This window comes from Salarias fasciatus, chromosome 13 (genome assembly GCF_902148845.1).
Source record: "Salarias fasciatus chromosome 13, fSalaFa1.1, whole genome shotgun sequence".
Classification (NCBI taxonomy): Eukaryota; Metazoa; Chordata; class Actinopteri; order Blenniiformes; family Blenniidae; genus Salarias; species Salarias fasciatus.
In genome coordinates, this window is record NC_043757.1 from 17,984,322 (window position 1) to 18,008,275 (window position 23,954).

At 43.6% G+C, this 23,954-nt stretch overlaps 1 protein-coding gene across 8 annotated transcripts in view; it reads left to right on the forward strand.

Moving 5' to 3' along the window:
- The first annotated feature begins 6,869 nt into the window (after positions 1-6,869).
- mark1 (MAP/microtubule affinity-regulating kinase 1) overlaps positions 6,870-23,954 on the forward strand; it is a 32,106-nt gene continuing 15,021 nt past the window's right edge. For 4 of the 8 annotated variants that reach the window (XM_030106831.1, XM_030106829.1, XM_030106830.1 and 1 more), the window contains exons 1-3: positions 6,871-7,307; positions 10,086-10,286; positions 18,541-18,594. In XM_030106831.1, coding sequence (XP_029962691.1) covers positions 7,257-7,307; positions 10,086-10,286; positions 18,541-18,594 — 306 coding nt within the window. In that variant the 5' untranslated portion in view covers positions 6,871-7,256. Of the gene's footprint in view, positions 7,308-10,085; positions 10,287-18,540; positions 18,595-23,954 lie in introns of all 8 variants that reach the window. The other 4 variants (XM_030106825.1, XM_030106826.1, XM_030106828.1 and 1 more) reach the window with 2 other exon arrangements.

Here is a 23,954-nt window from a genome sequence, read left to right on the forward strand (position 1 = left end):
ATGGTACGCTGCCTGGTGTCACTGCATGTGGCTATTGAACACGTGCCAGATCATAAACACTCCCTGCCCGGTGCCTAACCACAGATGTCGTTTCAATCAGCCTTCAGTCGGGCTGAAAAATAAATCCTGGAGGTCCATACCTGTGTGATTACATTCCCTAATTATAGTTTGGAGCTGTAACTTGGAGTTGACTGAATGAGACGAGCCCTCAGGGTGTTGTGAATGTAATTATATCCTGACAATTAATAGGCCGAGTCCTCAGAGAAGAGTTTGTTATATGATGACGTACCTGAGCGTTTTTAGCTCGCCAGGGAAGCCTTTGAAGGATGACATAATTACAAGGAAAAACATGATATACAAGGATGATGAGTATCCCCAACTGCAGTAACAGTATATGGCATTCCCTTTCATGACACAAGTTCATGACAAGTAAAGAAAAATGTTTCTATATTTCCTCACCATAATGAAACGGTGATCAAAAGTCAAAAAATCCCAAAACTTGGAGATGTGTTCAGTGGAATAAAAAGTTGGGCTATTTCAAATTTTATTTTCAATTTTCACTCCGAGTTTCACTCTTACCTTGTTTATATTAGTTTAGAAACCAAAGCGTGTTCAGGCCTGAAAAATGGAACAGTGCAGAGAAAGCCAGTGGCACAAAAAAAAACGTGGGTTAGCAGGCTTCTCTCCACTCTCAGCACCAGACAGAAGGAGGAGCCGTCACTGATATGGACACCTTTCCTGGTCCTGTACCCCCAAATTTGTAAAGAAACTCAAGCTGAGGGCTTGAGTTAGCAGGTATTACACACCAGTGGCAAGGAGTTGTACTCCTGAACTTCAGTTCATTAACTGTAAACCCAAAAGCCCAAATCAGTGTCACACAAATCAGTGAAAATGATAACTAAATGGCTTCATAAGAACAGCTGAGGCATGCAAATAATCTGAAATTATTACACCACTTAAAGTAACAGTAAGAATATTTTAAAAAACACACACAAACTGTCAAAAAAGTGCTTTTTTATCGCTATCTGGAAATCACGAAAAAAAAAACAAAAGAGAAACAGGTTTTCACATCCAATACAACACTTTTTGTATGTTCTAAATTAGGAAAGCAGTAAATTAAACGATCTCTTGTCCACCCCCACAGGTGTTTTGACTCACACTACCTCATTAGACCTCTTCCCCAGACTGAGGGCATGTACAGACTGTGCTCAACTGGCATATCGCTCCATCTTCTGTTAGCTTTGTTTCACATTTTAGGGCAGGACTGCTCTCACCATTAACACAGTCACAGTCCAATCATTCTGAGAACCTAGTATTTTTTAACATTCGGGACAGTTCTCATTTAATCTAATTGGTCAATGAGGTTGTAATCAGCAAAATAAAATGTTGAAATGATATTTAGACACATTAAGGAAACAAACAGATACAAACAAAGAACTTAAGGATAAATAAAAATAAATAAAACAAGAAATGTGGACGGATGATCTCCGTCGGGCCTCCAGCAGGAGCTTCTGCCCTGCTGTCAAATATTTGCAATTTCTAACTGTGCTCACGTGCACTTTGACAGCAGCAGTAATGAGGGCTGCATGGAAAACTTAGGACATTGTGGAGTTCTCGGAAACACATTTTTGCTGAAATGTGTTGGTTTTAGGGTTTTTTTTTAAACAGGACCAGATAATTGACATAAAAAAAAACATTCTGCTGTCAGACAATGAATCAGTCATCGCAAAGCTTATTTCTCACAAACGGTGAAGGAAAACAATTTAAGGCATGTACATCAGTCTTTTTTTCAAGTAAGGATGACGAATTTGACTGGAGCCATCTGACCTCCGGCCGTGTGTCTTGGACACTTGGGTGAAGAGAGGAGCAGAGCTGTCGACCGATCACCACCGGGTGCAGCCTAAATGTCAATGGTTTAATGAAGACTGGGTTCACATTTCACTAAGTTACATGTGTTTAAGCCGTGATTGAAAAGTGGGGATGTATGCATGTATTGATATCTGAATAAGTCAAAAATGTTGTACATTAGAATGTAAGAGTTCAATAATCTGAACCTGAAATGATACAGAGTGAGGCTACGGTGTGGTCCAAAGTCAAGATGAGGCAGGAAATAGTTCAAGAGAGATAACACTAAAAGGAAGGTCACTGTTATCGGGGTGTTTCCACACACTCATGCTGCCTGAAGCTGCAGTTTACCAGTAACAGATGGGTATGTTATTTGCCCTCGTTTTCATGATGATCCCATCCTGGGTTATTTAACAGTGAGACGGGGACAAATTAGTCAAATAAATATTGCAGACTAATTTCCACAGCGAGAAAGGAAAGAATCTGTTGAATCGTCGAGAAAGAGCCAGTTCGTATCTCCAGAGTCTCACTTCCATCTCTTCTGCCCTGTCGGTTGACATCTGCCCTGGATTTTCAAGCCTTTTCATATTTTCCACTTTCCTGCCATCCCTCCTTGTGCAACACAGGAGAAATCAACTGTGCGTGTGTGTGTGTGTGTGCTGTTTGAGAGCATGTGTGGGCGTGAACACATGCATGTGTGACAGCGATGAAGACAGGCAGATGAGGGGAGGCAAAGGGTGGGCACCAGCTCTTGACATGCCAGCCAGTAATACTTTTCCCGGGGTTGAGGTGTGCTCGTCGGGAGGGTGTGTGCTGCTGCTGCTGGAAAGCGCTGTAATGAACAGCAGGCTGGCCCTCTGCCTGATCAAATTCCACCACGGCCTCGTATCTATCTTGCCTTCCAAAAATGTTCAGCATACCAGTGGGTTTTATTGACTTGTCAGAGCAGACAGCGGAGAGCAAGCTCTGCCTTGTAAGGTGCGCAGTTAGCAGGTTTCTGACGGAGGAATGTCTGCTGATGACTTTTGTCTCAGTTGTATTACTTTTATGTGTTTTAGCTGAAACCAATGAGTAAAGATTTGAACTGTACCCCTATCACTATCCAAGATACACTTTAAGTCTAACTTTTTTTAAATTAAGGCTGGATTTGATCCAAAAGATGTCTAAAATCATAACACCATTTACATATTAACTGAAGTGCCAAAATCACCTAAACAAGGTTTTTCTGTTTCATACTTCATAAAGTTTGAAGTCGGTGAAATGCTCAACTTCTTCACAAATACCTGCACAGAAAAATCCACATTTTGTAAAAGTAGACATGTGTCGTTGTATTATTTACTGTGTCAAACTAATGAAACACAATCACAGGCTATGCAATGCAGCCACAGTTAGCTAAAACATTTGGAAGGCCTTTTCTAGATCTATCTGCACTTCAAGTCAACAACTTCAAACATTTCTCCTCAAACGTATTTAGGAGAAAATAGACAATCTGTTCTGTGGTGAGAGTAATCTGCTACACTTTCAGCCAAGTGGTCCATTAGTTGTCACTGAAACAAACAAAACATTCAGAAGTTCCCTTTTCAGAATGCTCATGTATCTCTGTTGTCTGTTCTGTCCAGGGACATATTATGCTTCACCGTCTCTTAAATGTCTGTTGCATTGATAAATAAATAAGAGGGCTGCCTTTTGTTTGCTTTATTGTCCCTGCCATTTAGACCAAACACTGGTTGGAGGTCAGGAAAACAACAACAACAAACAAACAAACAAACAAACAAAAACGTACCCTAACAGACAGAAGTCAAAATTTTAAAAAATCATGTTGGAGGAGATGCATAGGTCTTTATTCTGCTTGGTTTTTATGATTTATATTGAGTACAGCTACCAGACAAACTGTTAGTAACTGAGTTCTTGGACAAAAGTATTTCTGCAATGACATCTGATATATTTTCATATCTAAAAAGTGAATTGCTAAATAGGAATACTTTATCTTAAATTTGACGATTGACGGAAAACCTGATTATCATGTTATTTATGTAGATTGTGCTGAAGGTTTATAAGGTAGCTATTTTTCATTTATATGAATGATTATTTTCTGTTACTAGTTTAGCTATAAATGTATTTGTCTGTTGTCTCTGGCACTCCAGGCTTTGGTGACAGACTACCAGGCCATCAGAGGACAAATGCACAGCGAGAGACAACCACACATTCCTTTTGAGCAACTTTAAAGTTAGCAAATAACCTCCAATTCCTTGAATTGGGGGAGTAAACTGGGGAAAACCCACACAAGCACAGGGAGAATGTGCAAACTGTGCACAAGAAAGTCTCAACCCAGGTTCAAATCAAGGTTTTTCTCACTGTAAAACACACAAACTAACCACCACACAACCATTCAGCTCTGTTACAGACATGAAAGACAAAATAAACAATGTAAAGAAATTAATTCCTTCAGACAATGATCCCACATTGTGCTGTTGGCAAGCAAAACTAGTTTCTTAATTAGAGGTGAGCTCCCCCTAGTCCTGGACTGCTGAAGTCCAACATGTTTTCCGAGTCTAAGCTCAGTGAAATGAAGTTCTGCAGGATGCCTGATAACAAGCCAGTCATTACAGTCGGGTGTGCTCACGCGCGAATGCATAAAAACGTGAGACTGGCAGGTTCTGACACCAGCAGATGATGCAGCAAAATGAAAGAAAAGTTGAGTCTCTTGAGAACTAACTTTTAAAGTTGAAGTGAAGGCAGACTGGATGCTACAGTGATTCATCACCTGTACGCAGATAACATGTGCATCATTTACATCTTACAAACTGGACCCATAAGAGAAAAATCCAGTAGCAGACCCACAAACTGGAGCTGAAAATGAGCATGCAAATCTTCACCGAACAACTTCCCTGCTTATGAGGCTTCTTCTTGTTATTTCCCACACTTTCGTGATGTGAGCAAACATTTTACTGGCTGTAGAGAGCATGGCTGCCAGCGCTGACAGATGTGCCTCTACTATCTTGCTCATAATGAGTTTAGCCTCTCCTCATCGCCTTCCCCTCTTTCTCTGTCTTTCTACCATTGCCCCTCACCCCCTGTCCTGCAAATATAGTTAACTGCATGACCATCCGCGATGAATGGCTGTTAACAGCTGTCTCTTTTTTTGATGGTCGCCTGTGAGAGCATGTAATTGCGTTTGGCCCTCGGTGTACATGCACTCATTAAACCAGTGTCAGTGCCCATTACATTCCACAGCAGCGCGGCTCAGGTGGAGAATGCAAATCCCAGACACAGATGAAGTGCACTGGGAGGGCGTTTCAATGCACAGGACAGGCCTCAGCGCAATACAATAACCTGAGATGAAGCTGTGATGGACTGATTGTTCTCAGAGTGAATCTTCTTTTCCAAATGCCTGCAGTTCTGTGGAACACAAACAAAAACTTGAATTTGTTTCATTTCTTTGGGTGAATGTTGCATCCACAAGTAGAAGTATATATACAAGTAATCAAGTCTAAAATAGGCACTGAGAAAACCCAGCCAAATGAATCGTTATTAGGGATAAGTCCTTGTGTTTAGCTGGCCCTGTTGGTGGGGCTCAGAGAGGATAAGATCTGCTATGCTGGGATCAGATCCACTCCAGGATCAGATGCTGAATTCAAAAAATGCCCATCTACATGCCAAAATTCAGGATTGGGCCCCTTTTTTGTTCAGCTGAACCCTCTTATCGCTTTGCATATTGTTCTGGGATAAATAAAATTGAGGCAAAGTATTTTTCACTGGGTACCTGAAGGTGACTGCTGATGGGAGACAGGAAGTTCAAAGCAGATTCCTCAAAACCACAAAAACACATCTAATTTTGTTAGTGGCTTTCAGGTCCTGTATCCATCAGTTTTTGTGACACATTATGGCATGCTGTGTCTATTGTTATGGCTGGGGCCTCTCTGCTGAGTGAGACAAACCATCAGTCATGTAACACCCGGTAAGGTGCACTGTCTGCCCGAATTCCACAATAGGAGAGCAGAGACAAAGAGGACGTGACATCTCATACCGGTGACTCAGTAATGGACACAATCACCTCTCCTCATCACAATGCGACGTGTCAGTGCGCTCAGGAGACACAGGATGAAAGCTCAGCTCAGTGTAATCAACTGTGGCATCACGTTTATGCAGCCTTGCACGTGTAAAAGGGCAGCATAGTGCAGAAGCAGCCTGACATCTAGTGGACAAAGTGTCTTTGCACACATCTGCGTTCACACAGCACGTTGACGTTGCCACACCCAGAAGGAGAAAAAAAAAAAAAGAAGAAGAAAACACAGGTATTGATTTCATGGATCAACAAACATCGCTCTGTCTTTGTGCATGTGTGGAGCTCATGGCCGCTCTTTGTGTGTCCCTGCTTTCTCGGGGATAAAAACAACAACTGCTTAATAATTAATTGTAACTGGAGGAACAATGAGCGGTGTAATGCAGTGATGCTCCAACAGATGGCAAAGTCTGTCCAGTTTATGGGGCTGACTCAGGCCCTATCCCTAAACTAGGCCTCTTCAGTGTGTTTACCACACTGTCACATTCAGAAACCACATGAAGGAGTAAAATCCTGCAATCATTGGGCCACATTTCCTCCCAGCTAAAGAGCTGGCACTTCTAATAATAATAGTAATGATAATAAAAGCACAACAGCCAAATCATGATCTGCTAGGGATTATTATTAAAACGCCTCAACATGCTCCCTGATTCAAGAACATGTTTCCAGCAGAATCCAGACTCCCTGGAAATGGAGCCGGTCTATAAATGAGAGGGACACTGCTCCAACTGTGCCTTAACTGCTTTCTGGTGACTTGAATGAGGAGCTATGAGGAGGAGACAAAGAGGGTGTATGTTGTGCTGGAGGGGAGAGAGAGAGAGAGAGAGAGAGCGAGAGAGAGAGAGAGAGAGAGAGAGAGAGAGAGAGAGAGAGAGAGAGAGAGAGAGAGAGAGAGAGAGAGAGAGAGAGAGAGAGAGAGAGAGAGATCTCCATCCTTCCTGGTGGGAGGTTTGAGATGAGCTGCGCAGACCCATCCGCTATCGACGCATCTTCCTGGTCTGCCCCCTCTCTCCCTCGCGCTCTCTCTCTCCCCCCTCAGTCTCTCCCTCCTCTCCCCCCTGTCTGCCACTACCTGAAGGGAAGAGCACAAAGCCAGGCGGAGAAACCGGCGTGTCGGCGGGGCCCTGTGCGCGCGCTATGCTGCGGTAGACCGGGCCGCCGTTTGCGGTGTTTCCAGGGGATGTAGAGAGGGGACGGAGGCGCCGCGCTCCCCTCCCCTCCTCCCCCACCACCACCACCACCACCACCACCTCCTCCTCCACCTCCTCCCCGACGGACCGCGCCGTGTCTGCTCTGCTCTGCTCTGCCCAGCCCGCCGCATCGCCGAGCGGCCTGCCAAGCACACAAGATGTCGACCAGAACGCCATTGCCCACCGTGAACGAGCGGGACACCGAGAACGTGAGTGTTGTTGCCACCCGGGGGGGGGGGAGGGAGGCTGTGGCGGCGGCGGCGGCCCGGCCGCCAGGGGCCGGAACGGAAGCGCCGGGCGGTCGGGCGGCCGGGGGATGAGGTTATTTTGCGCACTGGTCGGTGCAGGTTAATGGCAGCAGCTACAGCGTTGCAGAGACACTCCACCAATGAGGTTTTCGGCTTTTTTAATTTCCCCCTCCCGTCTCCCCCCCACCGCCACACCGCTTCCTCTCCTCTCTGCCGGGAATTAAAACGCACGGAGCCTAGAATAACCCTAGAATACGCGTGTGTCCGTCCCAGTTTCCACACACAATAAGGCTAGCCGAGACAACGCACTGCGTCAGTGATACGCGGGCTTTAATGGCTCAAACCGAGCCTCGGAGGGCCACACACGGCTGTGAAACGCTGTCTGTCTGGCCCCGGAGGAACCCGTGCGGCCTCGCTCGTGCGACCGGGAGATGTTTTCCTGTCCACGCCGTCAATATTGAGGGAGGATGGGGGAGGATGTCGCCCTAGTTTTCAATGGCAGCGCTCGGCAGCATCGCAATGTGACATCCATCACCTATTGGGCCCTGTTGTAACTGCACTCCCAGGGCTGAGGAGGAGGAGGAGGAAGAGGAGGAGGAGGAGGGAGCGTGTTATTATTCACTACTCTGCTGCCACGACACGGACGAGTCCAAGCAGCACGCAGGCATGCATCTATTAGCAGCAGAGACAACTAATTGAAATCATTCATTTACTGAGTGCGGGGATGTTTATGAACGACCACCCACCCCTGAAAGCTCCTCACATCTGTTCAAAACAGAAGGTCTGCTGCATATGACTGACACATTGACTCAACATTTTCCTAAAGTCTCTGAAATTACGTTAACAAAAGGTATTTATTTTAATGAAATTTTCCTCTCAGGTCCAGAAATAAAAGAATGATGCATCCAGCTGGATGATAATCTCCATGTGATGAAATTCAAATGAGAAAATGCATTTCCACCCCAGTGAGAGGTTATATAACTTAACAAACCATGTAACTAACTGTACAGGATGATATATCAGCTCTCTCCATTTTCCAATGCATTACCGAACACTGGTGTGCCTCTGTTGGGTAATGCATCAGCTTAGGGGAGTGCTAATGTAACTGTCTGTCTAATGCTGCTCTCACAGACATAGACTGCGAGGTGGCTATTAAACCAGTGCCTCAGCATCACTGGCTATAGCCAGCCAGCCCAGCTTGCCTATGTTCGACTCCAGCGCAGCCCCAGGGCCCACGAGCAGCTGAACTGCGTTGCATAACAGCTTATTACTCAGAGAGACAAGTGTTTTTTAGAGCAGTAAAACAGAAAGTGTTCTCTTTCAGCCTTCTTATTTTTACTTTTGCATGCCATCACAGGTGTGTGACTGTCGGACAATCCCAAAGACATGATGGCATTGAATGGAAAGTTTCTGTACTGATCAATCAGCCATTGACTGTCAGGATAGAGATTTATTTTTGATTATCCCCTGGTTTATGTTTGCACATTTGTGGGAATGATGCAGGGCGAGGTCAGAAAAGCAAACCTGCAATCAGAAGTCTGCTGGTTCTGACCCCACCGTCAACAGGTCATCACGGTGCGTCTTGGGCAAGGCCATGAATTTAAACCTGTTCAAGACACAGCAGGAAGAGCATCTGGAGTAAAAACATGTGCCCCATCATCAAATATGAGGATCACACGATGCACTGTTTCGACCCCTGAAGAGAGCAGCCAAGAGAGCAGAGTGAAAGGAATGCCTGAAGTGACTTAAGCTAAGCACTACATTGTAAAGTTACATTTTATTACTGATGTAAAAAGTCATTGTGGTGAATCAATGACAGGATCAGGATGACTTTGGTCTCTAATCATGTTTTTTTATCCTCTTGCCGTCACTGTGAGCACACACACACAGAGAGCCAGGGGAACGTTTGTTCACAGCGTAGCTCCCCCCGTGTCAGGATTTAGGCGAGCCGAGGTGATGCGTACCCTACTGGGTGTAGCGTTTCCACAGTGAAACGGGAGCAGGAGAGCCTGGGTAACCAGACCAAGGCTTTATTCTCTGGCTGGGTGTGGTGCTCAGGAGCAGAGGATCATGGGATCTCTGACCTGGACTGACATCAGCAGCTGTTGTGGAGGAGAGGAAGCAGACCAGAGGAGACTGCATGGCCTGTGCCAGCGTTGTACTTATAGCAAGCTGTTCCTAATTCACCTTCACACGCCATATCACAGGGACGCTTGTTATCAGTTTGCCTGTGGCGCCAGTGCCATTGCTATAAGTACATGCATCTTTGTACTTCACATTTTATCGGTTTTCCCACAGGCTCACTCTCAAAGGAGTTCATTGTCTTGTGGTATTGAATCTTGTATGGTGGAAGATAAGGTCTTGAGGTTATGAGGTTAAGGTGTCACCGAAGCAGAGGAGGGAATCTGATTCCCTCCTACAGCTTTTTATTGGGCCGAATGCTTCAGTGTGACTGTCTTTGTGTACGCTTAGTTATGCTCACTTCGACAAATGCCTGGCAGAGAATACTGGATCCAGCTCCTGGATCGAGGTTTCATACATTGAGTTAGTTCACATTGAATTTTGTAGTTCTGGAACTCAAAGGCCTTTACACAGCATTCGGTCCATAGTTTCTGTGTGCAGCTCATTTATAATATGTTTGGTGCTACAAGCCTCTTGTAATGTTAATATGTGTGTAAATCAGGCTTCCAGACAGGGAGTTGAGAGTCTTACTGTTCTCTATGTGTGACTTTCCCGCAGCACTCGTCGGTGGATGGCTTTGTTGAGCCTCCTGTACCCCCAACAAAGTCCGCGAGCCGCCACAGCCTGCCAAGATGTCGCAACTCTTTCACCTCCACAGAGGAGCACCCTCATATTGGCAATTACCGCCTCCTTAAGACCATTGGGAAGGGCAACTTCGCCAAAGTGAAGCTGGCACGACATGTCCTGACTGGACGAGAGGTGAGACGGGTTTTTAATTTGTACTTTTTCAAAACTCTTTAGTGTGTTGTTTGTGCACACTGCGTTTTCTCTTGGTAAAACCTGCTTTGTTAGCTTGGTAATTTCATTGCTGCAGATAAATGGTTAACTGTAAAGCTTAGTTTTCATTTGATTATTGGTCAGGTTAACGTCCCAAAACCCCAGCTGAGTAGTCACATGGAGCACCATAAGATAAAATGCAAAACTTTATGAGCAATGTTACTCCGTCTGGATTGGTATTAATCAAAATGTTTTACAGTTAGGTTTAAAGGCGTTAAACTAACAAATATACCAACTACAACAATGTCCAAGAATGGCCTTTTCCTAGCCAGGTATAAACACATTTCTCTCATATAAACATCCTGTTAGACCAGCTGTGGCTCACTTGGTAGTCACGCCTGTTCACTTATACACTTTTCACCATTTATACACAAGATTATCAAACAACACGCTTTAACAGTTTGAAGCACTTTTAAACTGCTGATGTGGTGAAAATGTGATGTATAGATTAAATCCACTTACCAATCTGATTTCAGAATCTTGAATAAGGTTTGACCCTGTTTGTGCAAAGCCCGGATACACACTCTGGTATTTTATTTGAAACTTTGGATTGTATAAACCCTTATCTGGGTTTTGGGATTCAAAACGTGATCATTGCTTGAACTTAAGTCTGGGTAACTTTCTAACAGCACAATATTGGAAAAAAGCTACTGACTCGATCATATATAAAGCGATATGAACAGTCAGGGTCTCATTTTATATAAATCATATCCCAAGAATAATAACAGCTGGACTCAGCTTCATAACCGAAGTCCAGTTAATTCCAGTTTTCTCTTCTGTAATCACTCTCATCTCGATGGATGATCTCCTGTCATGACACTGGTGTTATTTACCACAGTGAACTTGAGCTGGATCAGGATTTGTGTGCAGTTTTCCCATCACACACTCACAGTCATACACTGCTGTCTTGTCTTGGTGATTGACGCGCTGCTTTGGTGAGCTGGTAATCAAAGCTCTTTCCCTAAGGAGAAAACAATGAGCTGGATTCTGTTCACCTTCTTTCACTCAGCAGCACTCACTGACAACCCCGCTCCACCTCAGAGGTCCTTTCTGTGTCTTGGCTACTTGTGTCCTTTAATCCTCTCAGTTGAACAAAGTGCTGGGTCATATTAGAGCATTAAGGCCATAAATATTCACCTCAGACCGACCGGTAACAGTTTCGCATCATACTGCGTCCTTTAATGCTGGTGTTTAACAGGCAGATTGAGTACGCTTCCCACTGTTTGCTGAGAAGGTCAGGCGTCACTTTGTGCTCCTGAAAGGCTTTGCTGGCTCATCAGAATGCAAAGACATGGAGCAGGGCTGGCGAGAAAACAGGTGGATAAACAGATCCCACTAAAACTGATGCTATCTTGGTTTGACTCTCTTTTCAGCATAGATTTCCCTCCCAGCTATTACAAAACTCAATCCAAACGCTGTAGATTAAAATGGAAAGGAGCTCTGTGGGGCATAAAGGAGGTGAGAGAGGGGCAGTCACTGCTAGGTGACGGAGTGTCCTCTCCCCCTCTCCCCGCTGCAGAGGGTGGCTACAGGATGTGGACACACACAAGCACACATACATGCTCAGCTGCACTGATGGAAACATTTGCCTCGGCCATATGCCTCCATCCCCTTCACAGCAGGAAGGGGCGATAACACAGTGCCACTCTTTAACATTTTAATTTAGTGATCATATGTCAGATTATTTTGTAATGAGCTGATTGAGTCACTGCATGATTTAATTTTACTGAATTTACTTTTTATTTAGAGTTTTTTTTTTTTAAGCCTTCTTGTCAGATTTTGCCAAAAAAACATTTAAATGTACATACATTAATAAATATTATACATACTAAAACATTTGGGGTGTTTGTCAAAAATCTAACATGAATTTATGCACATTTTATGTGCCATATTTTTATTGTGATGTTTATAATAGCAGCATAAGTCAACCTTGTCAGCTGAATGTTCACAGCAGGCACTAAAATAATAATGTAATTGATTTCTTTGATCTGTTGATAATGTGGTCGAAACAGCTCTTTACTTGACATTGAATAAACCCATAAACATGTTTGTATTCGGGCTGCATGATGTCTGCAGTTTGCATGTTTGCCCTCCGCAAACTACTGAGACTTTCTCTGGGTACTTTGGTTTCCTTTCACAGTCCCAAAATGATTTTGAGCTGAACAGCTGATGAAGCTTTATAAAATTTGAATGGATATTACTTAAACATATGATATGCCCTGATGTTATCACAATCGCAGTATGAGTTGTGTAAGTAAACATTCTGGTCGACAATTTTTTTAAAACGGGTGTAGATCTGAGTTGTAATCTCACCGTACGACGAAGCCCACGTGAGACTTACGAAACTTCGTACCTCATTGATCTCAGCTTTCGAACTATCGGGTGTTGATAAATGCGTTGGCTGAATTTGATAGTCATGAACATGTCACGCCCTAAAATGTTCAGAAGCCCCGCCCACTGAGGTCAAATAGAGAGGCAACAAAATAAACTTTTCTGAGCTGGAAATCGATCCCCTCATGTCTGAGGTAGAGGTAAATAAGGACGAGCTCTTTGGAAGAATAAAACACCCAGCACCAGGTCTGGACCTGGACTCAGTGCCGAGCCAGAATCAGGACCGAGCCGGGCCACCGAGGGCGGGCACGTGCCATCTGCTCCTCGTGCTGGACCAAGACCAGCCATCATTGGCAGAGGTCCTCGATAGGCAAACAGAAATCTGCTGTTTATTGACCACGCTTGTGGGAATCAATAACACACTGAACAAAATTAATGACAATTTAAATAAGTGTTAATAAAATGTTTGGCAGCACGTTGTCCATTGTGTGTATTTAATCTCCCTTTAGCCAATAGGCTATCTCTAGGGTACTTGCTTTACATGATTAAATAAAGCATTAGCTAAACTTTAAAAAAAACTTTACATTTCAGAAGTGGTTCATCAGGTCTTGTCTCCTCCGTCCAGCCCCCAGTGGAGGCTCTGCTGGTTCTCTGGTTCATCAGGTCCTCTCTCGTGGCGCCGGAACATCAATAGTCACTCCATCGGCCAATGCAGTATTGTGTGAAAGTGCACAGGCCAAACTGATGTCACACACCTTTTCGGGGGTAAACAGCAACGTTCCCCTGCTGGGTGAAGACAGACAGAGACACCTGCCTCTGATCAGTCCGAAGCAGCAGCGCTCCGCAGTGACTGTGTGACTGTGCACACTGGTAAAATTGCACTCTCCATGGCGGTGTACCAGCGGGGTTATTGAAAGTTGAAAAGCATTTATTAATCCCACAAGGGGGAATTCAGTAGATATTCTGTAAGGGCATTATTTTATTTACTTTATAATCTGTCCTGATTATGTGGCTTTTTGTGCTTTATGACATATTTTAAGTTTATTTAATAGTTATTTTCATGCTCTGCCAGGCTTTGCTGTGCTGCACTGCAAATCCACACCATGTCAGACCTGTTGAGATTTGATCTTTTCGATCATATTGATGAATGCTCATCCTTAAGTTGATATGGCCGTACGCCCGTCTGCAGCTGTGTGTTCGCTTGAAAAATGAGGGCCGTTGTGTTTTTGTGCTTTAGGATTTATACTTTCAAACTCTAGTGTTCTTTCTGTTTTTTTGGATCTCACTTTTGTTTGTTTTACACGCATGTACTTCTCAGTAGCAGCAGTTCAGAAGCAGAGCAGTTTGTTGTTTTCAGTAATTTTCCTGTTTTTGTGACCTCTGGCCTTTTCTTCACCAAGCGTGATGTAACGTTGAAATAAGGAAGTGAAATTGTTTTCAGCTTCATTACTGCAGTAATGCATCGTGCATGGAAACATTTCACACTTCACTCAGTCTTTTACAATATGTAGCCCTAATCTGTATTATTCCGTATTAATATTATATGTTTTTCCCTCAAGAAACAAGACTCTCATTCAGTCAAATGGCTTTGATGTGACTGTCTCGCCACTTGTTTTCGAAACATCATGGACAGAACTGGACAGATCTTTTGGTCTTGTGTGTGTTGTGATTGATAACTGTACAGTAATTGGTCAGAAATTTGGTTAATGGAGAAAAGTGGAAATCTTCCCAGAAGTACAAAATGCAATAAATAACCTTTTTTTTTTTTTCTTTCGTAAATGAGCTCATTTCTTTCGTCTTGTGGAACATCTGTCTGCCTTCAGGCCTTGTTTACATGCCAGTGTTTTCAAGTGAAAACTGAGAATGTTTTGTTGTGTTTGACTGTTCATTCACACAGCATTTTGAGTACCTGAAAATGGCAGAGTGTGTTTAAAATGCCTTCCTCTCTATTTAGAGACAAATGCAAGCATTCTGTGCGTCATGGTGCCACGCAGTAGTTTTTCTGCACATGTGCAAGTAGGAGAACAATAATAACATTGACAGATTCTAGAGAGCCGTTGGTAAATGGCACCACAGTGTCTGCACACGCAAATCTCCATACTAGAATTTAAATATATTTGTGGATGTGTTTGTATGACAAAAGCAAAGTAACAGATATAAAGTCTTTAGCTTGAGGAGACCACAGTGCTGTTTTTTGAATTAGTGTTCTGACATCATGATTTAATTTTCATTATCAACAAAAAAACAAACATGAAGAAATTGCAAATACCATGAAGAAGTAAGCTGTTAAAACAGTAGTTGCCTGGCCTGGTTGTTACTGACCAATCATTGCATTTATTTTGGTTTGATACATTTCGATTCCAGTTATTATTAGAGCAGAGGGCGGCTCTCCTGATCAGGCTTTCTCAAAAGGTTCATGGTTGTCTTTGAACAGGAACATGCTGGAACAATGCATGTGTGCTCACATATAAACATACGTGAACATACATACAGTGCATCGACGTTGTTATAATAAACTTGGATGAGAAAAAAAAATCACAGTCCAGTTGAACACGCTGAGCGGCTCTGCTCACATGTGATGGTCTCACTAAAGTTTCTTCACCTTGTCCTCTGTCTTAATATTCAAGAGTACATTTTTGGTATGCGGACGCTCTCACCAGACCTGCGTACGGTGAAGAGCATATGGCCCCAGTGTTACGACTGCGCTGAATAATTAACAGTGATGCACATTGCCCTTCTGTCACTGTGGAACTGAATTATTCACCCTCAAATCCATTAGAGTGAACAGCATGCACACAAACTGTCATGTATGACGCGACGCCCTCCGTACATCGTTCGGATCTCTTAATCAGACAACAAAAAGGGCAAACATTTGCACGTGAACTGTAATGGTTAGGTTACCTGTGCTTTGTACAATGGGGATAAAAGACTTTTTCGCACCTGTGAGCATACGATGATACAGACGCATGCCTCCGCCTGAGATTCGTCCTCTCAGCTCACCAAGCAGTGAGGAAAGCAGAAAATCTGTCTGCACCTGCCGACCAAGAGTGGGTTGCCAACAGGCACCACCTGTATTCTGGTTGTTTGTGCACACAGTAAATCTTTCTGTAGTCTTTCACCTTGCGCTTTCTCTTTCCTGCTCGTCATTGTTTTTTTACCATCACTGCATTGGAATCATAGCAGAGCTGGGCTGCTGTCTTTGGGTGGACTTAAGTATCACTGCAGCTTTTTGCTGCAGGTTTCCAGGAAAACCCTGTTCAGAGTGCATTCTCTGCACCATGACTCAGCTTTTGGTCTCCGGATTTTCAATGAACAGACCGTTCAGGATTACAGCTGGCGGTCTGCATCCACTAAACTAAAGCATGCTTCTTAATCTGCCTCAAGTCCGAAGATACAGTGATGCTTAAAACCAAAAGTAATGAATGCTGCATTGGTGTCATTAAAAGGCAAAAGTCAGTTTCTCCTCTTCCACTTTACTGCAGAGAGATGAACGATCAGGGTGTTGTTGGTCTCATTGAACAGTTGAACATGCACACAAAAAAAGGCTTTTAGTCCCATAAGAAAATGCATGTATGTAACGGAGGACAGTTTATGTTTGGAAAAGAGAAAGAAAGCAGACATCATGTTGAAAGATGACGGGAGAGCAATGTAGGTTTCAGTTCAACTGTCTGTAAAATATGGACAGATATTTTCTTATCCTGTATGGCTATAAATAATGACAAAGTTGTATTTAATCAGAAAGTATTAGTGCTTTGCTGAAAATGTTTTGATTAGAAGTATTTATTTTACAAAACATGACTGATGACATGCACTGCAGTGCTCTGATGGGACCCAAGCTAGAGATGTTGTAATTATGTGGCACATGTCTTTGACCACCGTGATAGTTAATTAGCTTCCGAGTGCAAAAATGTGTAAACTTGCTGCTGCCCGTTGCATTTTCTCATCACTCAACATCACTACAAGCATGATGTGTCTGCGGTCTGTCTCAGTGACAATGCATTTCTCCCTCCATCACTCCTATGCCCCATATCATCATAAAATTGATGATATCTCCGTCATGAGAAGGTTTAGTGGGTGGAAAAGACGTTTTGTCCTCAAAGTCTGTTCTTTAAATGAAAAAAATAATTAAGTGGTATTAACTAGGGCTAGATGACTGTGTCAAGGCATCTACAACACTGCAGCTGTTGTGGGGTGTTGCTGGTTTCCAGTGGTCAGGGTCTGTCAGTGGTGAAGCAGCAGTGACACAGAGTCATGAATGGTCGAGGCTCATTGATGCACATAGGAAGCAGAGGCTGGCCCATGTGACCCAGTCTAACAGGCAAGCTATTGTCCTTCAAATTGGTGCAGAAGTTCATCCTGTTTGTTGCATATTAAGCGTCAAAAGGGGCGTCTATATAATATCCAGTATTAGCCAAAATAAATAAAATACTGTGGACTTGAATTTTTACATTTATGAGAAATTAAGCTTTAGTGTTGCTTGACAACCTCTAGATAAACTTTAAAGTATGTCAAGAAGAAGACAATTGGTTTGACGACAATCGATTGGTGAATGTAGTCAAGGCCCAGAGAAGTCGGAGCAAGTTTCTGAATGACTTGAACCATCGAAACAGCTTTTATCCGTTACATCCTCTTGAGTTTGGGCACTTTGTGGTGTGACTAAATCTGATTTTTACAATGATTGCCACTGGTTACGTCACAAAAACAGATGCTGATGTACAGTGTTTTTCAGTCTTTGTAAGTTTATGTACCAAGAAGAAGCTCCATAACTATATAGTGCTTTGTGCATGGACAAAAGCTATTCATGTAGTAAATACACATTTCTGGGATGCACAATGTAAGGTTAATGGTTAACATCACAAAGAGGACATGCATACTTCACATTTTGTCACTTATAGTATCAGTATATAAATAAAGTGAAGCATTTCTTCCTCCATTGTATTGAGGCTTTATAAAAATGAAAAACATCCCTTTCATTTTCCACTGCTGATCTAACGGGCAATTCTGTTTCATGATATTATTATTATCTAAAGAGCAGTTTTTAGAAACGCACAACCTCTTAGTAAACACAATTACCTAAATCAATTCAGATCCATTTTTCTATCGCGTGTGTGTGCACAAAGTATACATTGCTTTCCTCAGATGTCATGACGAACACCAGTTTTAAAGTAATCATGTTACATCGTGAAACTGCTCTGTCAATCACTGATCAGCGTAATGTAAGGGTTTACTGGTGAGTCTGCAGTCCAGCTCAGGCTGTGGTTTTCTAAAAGCTGCTGAGCCCTCAGAAGTGAAGAGAGCAGCTCTGTTTCAGTGTGCACTTTGGGGTGATTATTGAGATGGATGGTCTAGACTGCTGTCCTGCAAAGGCTGCCAGACCAACAGTAGCTCAGCAACCTGCAGAGTCGGGTAAACACTGACCAGGCCACTGGACTGGGACAGTTTACCAGGTGGACTGTATAGAGTGCCTCTCTTTCTGTATGTAATGTCAGTTATTGGGCCATCTATTCATCACCAAGAACAAAAACAGTACGGTTTCTGCTCTTTATCGCTGCCAATCAAACCCGCATGTCCTCTCAGGCTATCGAATAGAGCTGCTCTAAGGTGTGTTCAGACTGAAAACACAATTTGAGCCGTGACATGTTTTGACAAAGCCACCTTGCAGCAGAATAGAGAAATAATGAGGATAGTTGATTTCAACACAGGCTTTCACTGCACAACCGAAACACATGTGGATAGCTAGAATTAGCTTTGACATCTCAGTCATCTTTTATCTCCTCCTGTCTGCGTCCCACCCTCTTTTCCCTTTCTTATACTATTTTTGTCTTTGTGTCTTTCTCCTCTCTAGGTGGCGGTGAAGATTATAGACAAAACGCAGCTGAATCCGACCAGTCTACAGAAGGTGAGTTGGTGTTTTCAGGCCACACGGCGACAATAACGTCTGGGTTGCAGCGTGCACGGCTTTGCCATTAGTCATTCCTCATGTTTTGTCACTCTTTTTCTTTGTGCTTTGAACTCAGGATGTACTGCTTTTCATAATGTAATCAGATGCAGTCAGGAGAGAGCACAAGGGTTGTTTAATCTCCAGCCACCCCCTTTCCTCCCTCCCTTCAGTCTTGTCTGTTGGTTTGTGGCTATGAGCAGCTAAAAATATCACTGACATGTCTGTCACTTACCCTTGTGTCACACTCACAACCAATTGGAACAAAGGCTTTGGGACAGTTTCCTGATCGTGGCGCACAAACCCAGGTGTTTTTACTCGCTAACTACCCGTGCTCGCATACATACTCAGTCTTCATGGTGGTTTGGACCATGAGAAATGAAAGGTTTGAGCCAGCATCACCTACGGTGAACCTAAAAATAAACCAGGTGTGCAGCTGACTGACAGGAATGCTTTTCATGGTCATGACCTTATCATCGGACGGTTTCCCACTGCTGCTATTTTAACTTCGGTGTTTCAGTAAAAGATTACAAATAATTGCTAAGCAACTGCTGCCTCATAAACATAATGGTCCATTATATCCACCACTCCTACATTAACGGCTGCTAATATCTTAATGGTGCAAGTCTACCCATAAGCCACCAGGGTGTGGAAATTTTGCTCCTGTGAGTTTCTTAACAACTAAATAATAATGATAATCAGCTTTCTAACATGTCAGCCACCCTGGCTGTGCATGAACTGAGTCAGCTCCGCGAATGAATGAAGACAAGGCTTGGTAAGCATTGTAAATGGTCTGTCATCGTTTTGGACGTTATCTTATGGACTGCAATTCTTTTACCAATCAGTGCAAAGATACGATGTGAAACTCTCGGTTTCATGTGCACCTAATCAACGCGAAATTATTTTAATGCTTGAGACCATTTGTTGAACAGGGACGTTTGTGAGTTGTTGTAATCACTACACAAGCAGAGATGATAAACATACAGAGTTTCACCGTTAAGAGTCCTCAATGGGCTGACTGTGGAGGTCTGGTTCCTCTCGAGGTCGTGAGTGGTTTTCAGAGCCACTGAAACCACTCACGACAAACTGCAGTTTGTCCGCTGCCTGGTGACGAACGTAGCAGGGCAGATGTATCATGTGAGTCTCTGGACCAATCAGGAACTCTGTGATCAATTATTCAGTGGGTCTTTCAGATGTCAGCTGCAGTAGACCCGATAGGGTCAATATGGAAAAGTCTTACAGCTTCTGAAAGAGGGCTGAGCTATTCCTGGGTTACAGAGCATATAGAAATAGGATAGAAGAGAATAGAAATTCTTTATTAGTCCCAGAGGGAAATGCTTAAAATCCCAAATTGAAATTCTTAAATACATACATGAAAACGTTTACACGCGGTTTTTTGTTTCACATGTACTTACCGTTTGTGTGTAGGGAGACATGCATGTACTTATGTATTTTATTGCCCTTTGCTCAGAAGCTATAGATTCCTGTAATGGTATACAGATGTCCCATCTGCAATGCAGGAGCATAATCTTGTAATGCTGCAGTCGTCTCCTGGATTGAATTGATTGGCTCATTGACTCACAATGTCCTGTGCTTTCCTTGCGCAAGCTCCACTATGGATTATATTAATGGAAACCTCCACCTTGATAAAGTATTTATGGGTTTCTCTTAAGACCTTGAAATGGCAAAGTAGTATTATACCAAAAAAAAAGAAAAAACAGTTTTATCACTTTCTCTCTCTCTTGATGGATTTTGGAGATGTTTAGAACTTTAATATCTGTCTGTTGAATTATAAGTTGTTGCTACGATATTTAGAATTAAACACTGAAGTGGAGGAATAAAGCTGCGGTGTTACTGGTAGAGTGTGAGGATCTTCATATGTTCTGTTGATAATTTTATCCTCCAACAGTCCAGCTCAATATTGTCTGCTAAGCTGATCTTCAGCATTTCTTGCTGAGATTCTGTATTTTTGTCCTTGTCGTGCCCTGCCTTTCACCTCACGTTGGCCGAGAGGCTTCAGGACTCTGTGACCCTGAATAAAACAGGGATGGATAGAAGCTCTCGCTGTTTTTTCTTCTTCTTCTTCTTAAAATTGGTCAGGTCTAGCCTGAATTTCACCCCCTCATTTTCCAGGGTCGCACCTCTTTCTCCCGCTCCTAACACGACCTGTACCCTGGAAAAGTAGCTTGAATGTAGAATTATTTACCATACACAAATTTCCTCTCTGACATTAATGACCTTGTGGTCTTTGTCGTTCTACAAAACAACATCTTGGACGATAAATTGATCCGACCGCAGCGCACATTTTCATGTGTAAAAACAGCATGCTGTAACGCTGACTCGGCTCATCTGAGAAGCAGCGATAAAAAACAGGCAGAATTATTGAATAAGTGACTCAGGTTTTACATATGTGTGTCTTGAAAGATTGTCTGCTGCATCGACTCATTGTGGTCCGATGAATAAAATGAAGGTGTCTCTTGGCTGCGGAGACATTTTGTACTCGGGGTAAACCCGGAGAATACTCGAACCAGGCGTGCAAGTTGATGTGTAACATCGGCGCTACGCTGCTGGCTTTTATTTGAAATTCCGTGTGGTCGGGTTGTTTGGCCGCTCGCCGTTAACGGCCAGTCTTTCATGTTAGCCTGTCAAAATGCCACTGATCTCTTGATTTTATGGTCTCAAAGGAGCCGGGCTGTGGGCACACCAGCTGGCACTGCCGGCACAACCAGTGCCGCGGCAGATCCCGTGAAGCCACGTGCGTGCACACATGCACACAAACCTGCGGGACGCGTAGCGACGTGCACGGGGGAACCTGCGGTTCGTGTAGGAGCCTGGAGTTGGCAGAGCGTCGGTGTTTTTTAAGTGTCAGCCACAGTTTGTGCTGTATTTCACAAATATGTATGCATCCCTGTGGCTGCGTGGCGCCTTTCAGTCACTCATATATACAAACATTATCATCCACCTTATAGACATAAAGAGATAAAGCCAGTCTGATCGTGTGTGGTGTTTTTTTTCATCTGTTCTTTATTTGATTTTAAAGGAAGTTTAGCAGGGGCTAGAGTGAGTCACGAGGTCAAAACAAACCACTTGTGTGTTTCCTCATGGCCCGTTAGTCCTGGTGTCACTTTGTGGCGGTTTCAGTCTGACAGGAAATGAGGTCAGCTAAGCTTCCAAAGCACCTCCTCAGATCCACCACAGGAAATGCATCACATGTCATCTGTGGTCAGGGATGTTGACGTTGTCATGGTTTTTAGGCATTTTAGCCCTAAAATAGGCCTCTCCGCTAATCCCCCTCATCCACTGAGCAAACACTGCGCTCATTCCGCCATCCCACGGCACCCTGCCTCCTTCTAATCTGTAAATGAGAGATGTTCCTTTTCATTGCTTCAGCAGCATCCACACAATATCAAAATGCTACATGATGGGCATGTGTTCGCTTGGTGTTGTTTGACATCAAATTAAAGCCTGTTGTTTTTTTTAAAGGCTGAACACAGACACATTCGGAGGGGAAATAAAAGGGGAGCCTTTTGGTTTGTGATGTAAAAAAAAGGCTGCAAAGAGTCAAGAGAGTTAATGAAGCCAGAAATTATTTCTCTTTTCCCGACATGTGTCAGTGCCAAAGTGCCAACCCTCTGTCTCGCTGTCTTATCTGTGTGCGTTTGTGTGACGCTGTCTGGTGTGCGATGCCGTCAGAAAGCTCTCAGAACATCGTACTGTGACTCTTTTTGTGTTTTTTCTGCCAGCTGCAAAAAAAAAAAAAACTCAACTTGGGGTCAAGCTCTCTTAATGGCTGCTGTTTATGTCTTTCTTCTGCCTGCCACTCTGCATTAGCCAATGAAATGCTCCCGAGCCTATGGGCAAGCAGAGAGCTTTGGTCTTGTCCAGACAAGTGGAATGTGATTGGACGGACAGGAGTGTTGTCTGAGGTGAATCATGATACAAATCAAATGTTAATACCGCTTGGATATGCTTTACATCGCTTTCAGGCTTTGATAAACTTTTGAGACTGAACTTGTGACTGAGGTGCTTTGCTTCACATTATGGTCTCCAGCTGTTGTCAGTAGTAAGCAAGGAGGGTCACATCTCCGCAGAAGCAGCGCAAGAGTGATACAAAGAGACACCGCTTTTCTTTGGGAGGTTATTTTGAGGACTTCAGGAGTGGAGGATGGGACAGCACAGTCTGTCCGAATGTCAGTGACACCGACTCCCTCTGGGAGCCCCTCTCTCTTTCTCTCTCTCTGAGCCTCTCTCTTTCTTTCTCTGACAAACAAGAAGTTATTAACTGATATGGGGTTTTGGGAGAACTACTTGTGCACAGGAAAATGCACGCACGCACACACACACACACACACACACACACACACACACACACACACACACACACACACACACACACACACACACACACTCATTAGAGGGACCAGGGCTTCCAGACTACTCATCCTATCAATAATCTGCATTTGAATGAGCCAGATGAGCAGCTGTGACTGAAATAGTCCAGCCCAGCCCTGTAAGTGTTTCCAGTCTGATATCTGCTGTTGTGCTCCTTCGGCATGGGGGACTCTGCTGTAATTAAGGCTAGTTTGGGAGTCTGGGTGCCCCTAGGTGTCTGGAAGTAGGTCACTGGCACAGACTACAGAGATTCAGGCGCATTGGGAATGGCGTGTTTTCATGTGCGTGATGCACATTTTGTTTGCAGTTATTCTTGTAATCATATTTTTAAATCAGTGTCTTAATTTGTCAGCCTAATTGGATTGACCTTTATAATTATATTTTTCTTTAAAGGAAGGTCATCAAGATCTCTGGGAATTTTGCCTCGCTGACTCGGTTTGTTCGCAGCCACCTTAAAAGTGCCATGCTGTGGCTTCCCTCTGCGCCAGTAGATGTTATCAATATGAATAGTTCACTGGATCAAAGATCCCAACATCATTATCTCCTTACGCCCCCCATGGTGGCGACTTGCATATTGGATTTGTATTGACAGACTTGCTGTTAGTCGTTGTTTTCTACCTCCCTTCCCAGATTTGCTCTAATTTTTGTTTCCAAGTGGCTGCACGCGTGCTTCCCATGTGAGGGGCTTTAGGGCAATGACGCAAACGAGAGAGAGAGAGAGAGAGAGAGAGAAAGGGAGAACCGAGCAGAGAGAGGAGCAGATAGGAGACTGAGACACAACACTGATTCTTCAGTCCATCACTCCTCTAGAATAATAAAGAATTCCATTCCTGAGTGACGTGTCACATGTTGCAGCACATGGACGGATTCACGGTCCAGTCCGTCACTTGTGTGATTGTTCTTGTTTACAGCAGGACATCTTTTGGTTA